This window comes from Acanthisitta chloris, unplaced genomic scaffold (assembly GCF_000695815.1).
Source record: "Acanthisitta chloris isolate BGI_N310 unplaced genomic scaffold, ASM69581v1 scaffold15851, whole genome shotgun sequence".
NCBI classification, from domain to species: domain Eukaryota; kingdom Metazoa; phylum Chordata; class Aves; order Passeriformes; family Acanthisittidae; genus Acanthisitta; species Acanthisitta chloris.
Genome location: NW_008657772.1, coordinates 3203 through 7214, shown reverse-complemented (window position 1 = coordinate 7214; position 4012 = coordinate 3203). Strand labels below are relative to the sequence as shown.

Here is a 4012-nt window from a genome sequence, read left to right as displayed (position 1 = left end):
CTCACCAAAATTATTCTGGCTAATGTCTAAAACAATTAGTTTTGTTAGATGAGACAAACTTTTACATGTCATTTCTAAGTCACTAAGTGAATTCTGACTTAAATTTAGAGTTTGCAGTGATGGCCAACCGCCCAGACAGGCCGAATGCTCTAAACTCTGGTCTCCAAGTAAATTTGCACTAAGGTCAAGGTACTCTAATGACACAAGATGTTGTGAAATTCTGCATGGTACCAGAAAGACCTTGGTGTCTTGAACTGTGACTCTGGTAAGAAGAGATAGTAAACCTTCCACAGTCTTAAGATCGGTGAATAAGTAAAATTCCTCTATAGATAACTTCTCTATTGTCAGAATTCTAAAGGTCTGTGATTGGTTTCCTTGAATTTGCATTTCCCATCGTCCAGTTCCCAAGAGTCTACAGTCTATCAGCTCCAACTCCACTAATTTTGGCATGTCTTCTAAAATGTTGACAATCTCAGGCACAGTAGCATCTGTTAATAAGGTCTGTTTAAGAGAAATCTTCTTTGCAAATGAAGAAGACATGATTCTCAATAGCTGCATTTCAGCAGAGATACTGAATGCTATTCTTCTCACTTCTAGCCAAGTGACAGCGTGCAGAAGGTCCCTAACAATTGCTGAGAATATATTAATGCTTCTTATGTTTACGATCATGTGATTTATCTTCTTAACTGACTTCAAACTTCCCTGCTCATACTGACTGAGATTGCTACCATCAATCCGCAGCTTGTTGAGGAACTCAATGCCCTCAAAGTTCCCTTGCCTTATCACAGAGAACTGCGGGTTGCCCAGGTGGAGAGAGCTCAGGTTCCTCAGGCTAGAAAAGGGAGAGCTTTCCCCCAGGTCTCTGTAAAAATTGCCTTGAAGATGGAGATGATCTAGAGAAACAAGGTGCACAAACCACACCGGGGACAAGTGAGCCAAGTGGTTATTTGACAAGTCCAAGAGCTCCAGTTTCACAAGGGACTGAAACGAGTCCTCATCTATAGAGCTGATTTCATTGGACTGCAGCTGCAGGATTCTCAAGTTCACAGCCTGCTGCAGGTCCTGGGATTGGATGTGCTTTATCCTGTTGTGGGCCAGGTCTAACACAGTGGTTCTGGCTGTGAGCCCTGGAGGAATGTTGTCCAAGCCCCTGGAAGAGCAGTTGCAAAGCTGAGTGGCATCACATGAAGGACACACCTGCTTCAACTCTTGCTGTTCAGAGAGGGTTGCAGCTAAGACCATGTAGATGGCCCACACTCCCCAAGTGTGTGTAGTCATTATTTTGCCTAAAGTATGAAATACAATCAGAGCAAATATTAGATGGATATTTAGTTTTGAAGAAGGCACATTTGGGGTATAAAATATAACCTTTTATTCTTCTGTCCTGTTGAAGGCACTGTAAATATATTTGGGTTTAACACTGTTCAGAGATGAAACAGATTAGTAAAAAAAAGGCATACTGTACACACATATTCCAAAATCAGTTGTTAGATGCTATGTACATTGAATTTGCTCTTTTTTTCCTCTGATTTTGGAATGAAGACTATTGAATCAAATAACACCTGCACAAGTTTTTCTGCAGATTCAGCTAAACATCTGCATAAGTATAACATTATTACTACTCATATCATCCTTCTGTTTAGTAAATAGTCCTCATACATTCCTCCTCAATCCCACCTCAGGTCTTTTTCTTCTGAATCTGTGAATATTACTTTGTGTATTCATTTTTTACTACACGGAGTCTCCTCTGTGTGTTTCAAATCGCAGTTACATCAAGAAGAGTCAGTATATTTCAGGAGATATTAACATTCGTATTTAATATTAATTTCAAGCCTATAATCTCAATTCTGACCATGGGGAGAAGAGGAATATGCATGTTTCAGTCCATTCCCCATTTTAGCTGCCTTTGGATGCTCTATGAATATACTAGGAGCAGGGAAACAAATATTTGCCTGGATGACTGTGTGGGTCATCTTTATCATGTTGCCATCAGCCCAATACTTGCTAATGAAACTTAAGCTGGTATAACTGACTATTGTTGCCTACTCACTCTTAGCTCTTCACTCTTACTGCCACATCCTTCTCCTGTGCCAGTGCCCTTTTCTGCTTTTGGTATCTGTGTCAGAGAGATCAGGCCAAGCCACAAGGGGCTTTTGGAGCCTCCTGCAGATCAGATTGGCTGTCTGGACTACTTAGCTTTCCCCAGTCTCACAGTCAGTTCCTGGTCTTCTGGACAGAAATTATTCAAGATAAACCACACAGATGTGGATCTCATGTCCCTTCTCTTTCCCCTCACAGTTGTGCCTTTTGTAATACTGATTTGGTGTGGCTTTCTTGTTTGAACTTTTGATTTTGTTTTGTTTTGTTTCGTTTTTTGTTACAGAGCTTGCTGCAATATCCAGCCCATCCTTACTACCAACAATATGATTTTAGTGCTTCTATCCCTCTGAGGAGTTGGAAAAACAACTTTTGAAACCCAAGAGAGCTCTTTTCCCTTTTAAACCCTTATTACATATTGAATTACAACCTTTTTTTGTTTGCTTGTTTATCCTTTCTTGACAAGGATCAAGGAGAATTTTTAAAGTACAACTTTCCTCAGTGTGTCACTAACTCCCCTACTCAGTAGGTATCTTACTGAGGGTGAAAAGAGTGAAGCAACCTCAACGGGACCTATGAAGGGGTTCTCAAAATAATTGTGGGCTCTGTATCAGTTTAATCAGGTTAGATTAGCTCATTGAGAACTACTTTCTCTCTCAGTCATCCCACTGAGACACTGTGCAGAAGATCTACTGTACTTTGAATTCATATTCTGATTTGTTTTACAATAGATGGCCCATGTATATGAGTTATACAGATAAGTCCTGCCCTTTCAGTTACAATATTTTTAGCCATAGCTGCTTAAGATTATTCAGAAGGGACAGAATTGACTGAGATGGTTTGGGCATATGGGGAGGGAGGAAAAGTTGGAGATAATTTTTAAAATCATTCTATCTCTTCCCACCTGGAGGACTAGGAACATTTTGACCTTTTGTGTTATTTTCCTTTTATCTCAGTCTCTCTCTGATGTAGAGCTTTGGATCTTGAAGGACACAGTCCTCTTTCCTGTCTTTAGATACCCACAGCTGAGCTGGTCATCCACTTTTTCCTCCAATGGAGTCAATGGAGACAAATAACATATTTTAGAAGCAATTCATATCATGCCTCTTGGAAACCCAGATTATGATGTGATGACTCCAGGAGAAATTGACTTAAAATTGAATACCACAGTTTAGATACCTAGATATTTGTCCATGTGAATCCCACACAAAGAATTGTGACTTGTAGTTACATTCATCTGCTATACAGTTGAGGCTCTTTTACAGGGCTTTTATGTTCTTACAAGTCTAGTTGGATAACACAGTGTTGTAGGCTATAGAAGCAAAGCCATGAGTAACATGAATTTCACTAGCAACTAATTTAAATGATATTTTTAAAGTTGCCATTAAAATGCAATTAAATGCTTACTCTGAGGAAAAGAAGCAACAAGGCAACCTGATCAGTCAAAAGGTATCTATAGATAGGTTATTTATAGATGGAAAATTTGCAACACAGAAGGGAGCTTGCCAGGTTCTGCACGGGAAATATCAGCCAAGCCTAGTGCTTCTCCACCTTACCAGCCTGAAACCATCCAGGGACTGCAAGACTGAGTTCCATTTGGTGGTTCAGGATGCTTTTCTTTATTGTCACTTCCATGATCATCTTTTCCAGTTGTTTGGCTCATCTGTAATCTGCAGACACTCAGGGAAATCCCTTTCCCATCCTCATTCATTCTCAGCCATTCTCTTCCCCTTCCCATTTCTGTCTAATGATTCTGCTTTAGACACTAACTTACAGGGCTGTTTCAGGCTTCTCCATACCCACTCAGACATACAGCCACAACATCATTTTCCCATCATGAAATCAGTTTTTCCTGTTGTGCTGGGAACTAAAAAGCCACATAGAAATTAAAATGCAGCTAAAAATCCAGAAACTT

At 39.9% G+C, this 4012-nt stretch overlaps 1 protein-coding gene across 1 annotated transcript; it reads right to left on the bottom strand.

Annotated features, from left to right (window-relative positions):
• Window positions 1-3: 3 nt before the first annotated feature.
• LOC103811860 (toll-like receptor 2 type-2) lies at window positions 4-1278 on the bottom strand (the record flags this gene model as incomplete). Its single annotated transcript, XM_009084857.1, has 1 exon — window positions 4-1278. A coding segment is annotated over exon 1 (1275 nt), but the record flags the coding sequence as incomplete, so codon positions are not given.
• Window positions 1279-4012: the final 2734 nt, after the last annotated feature.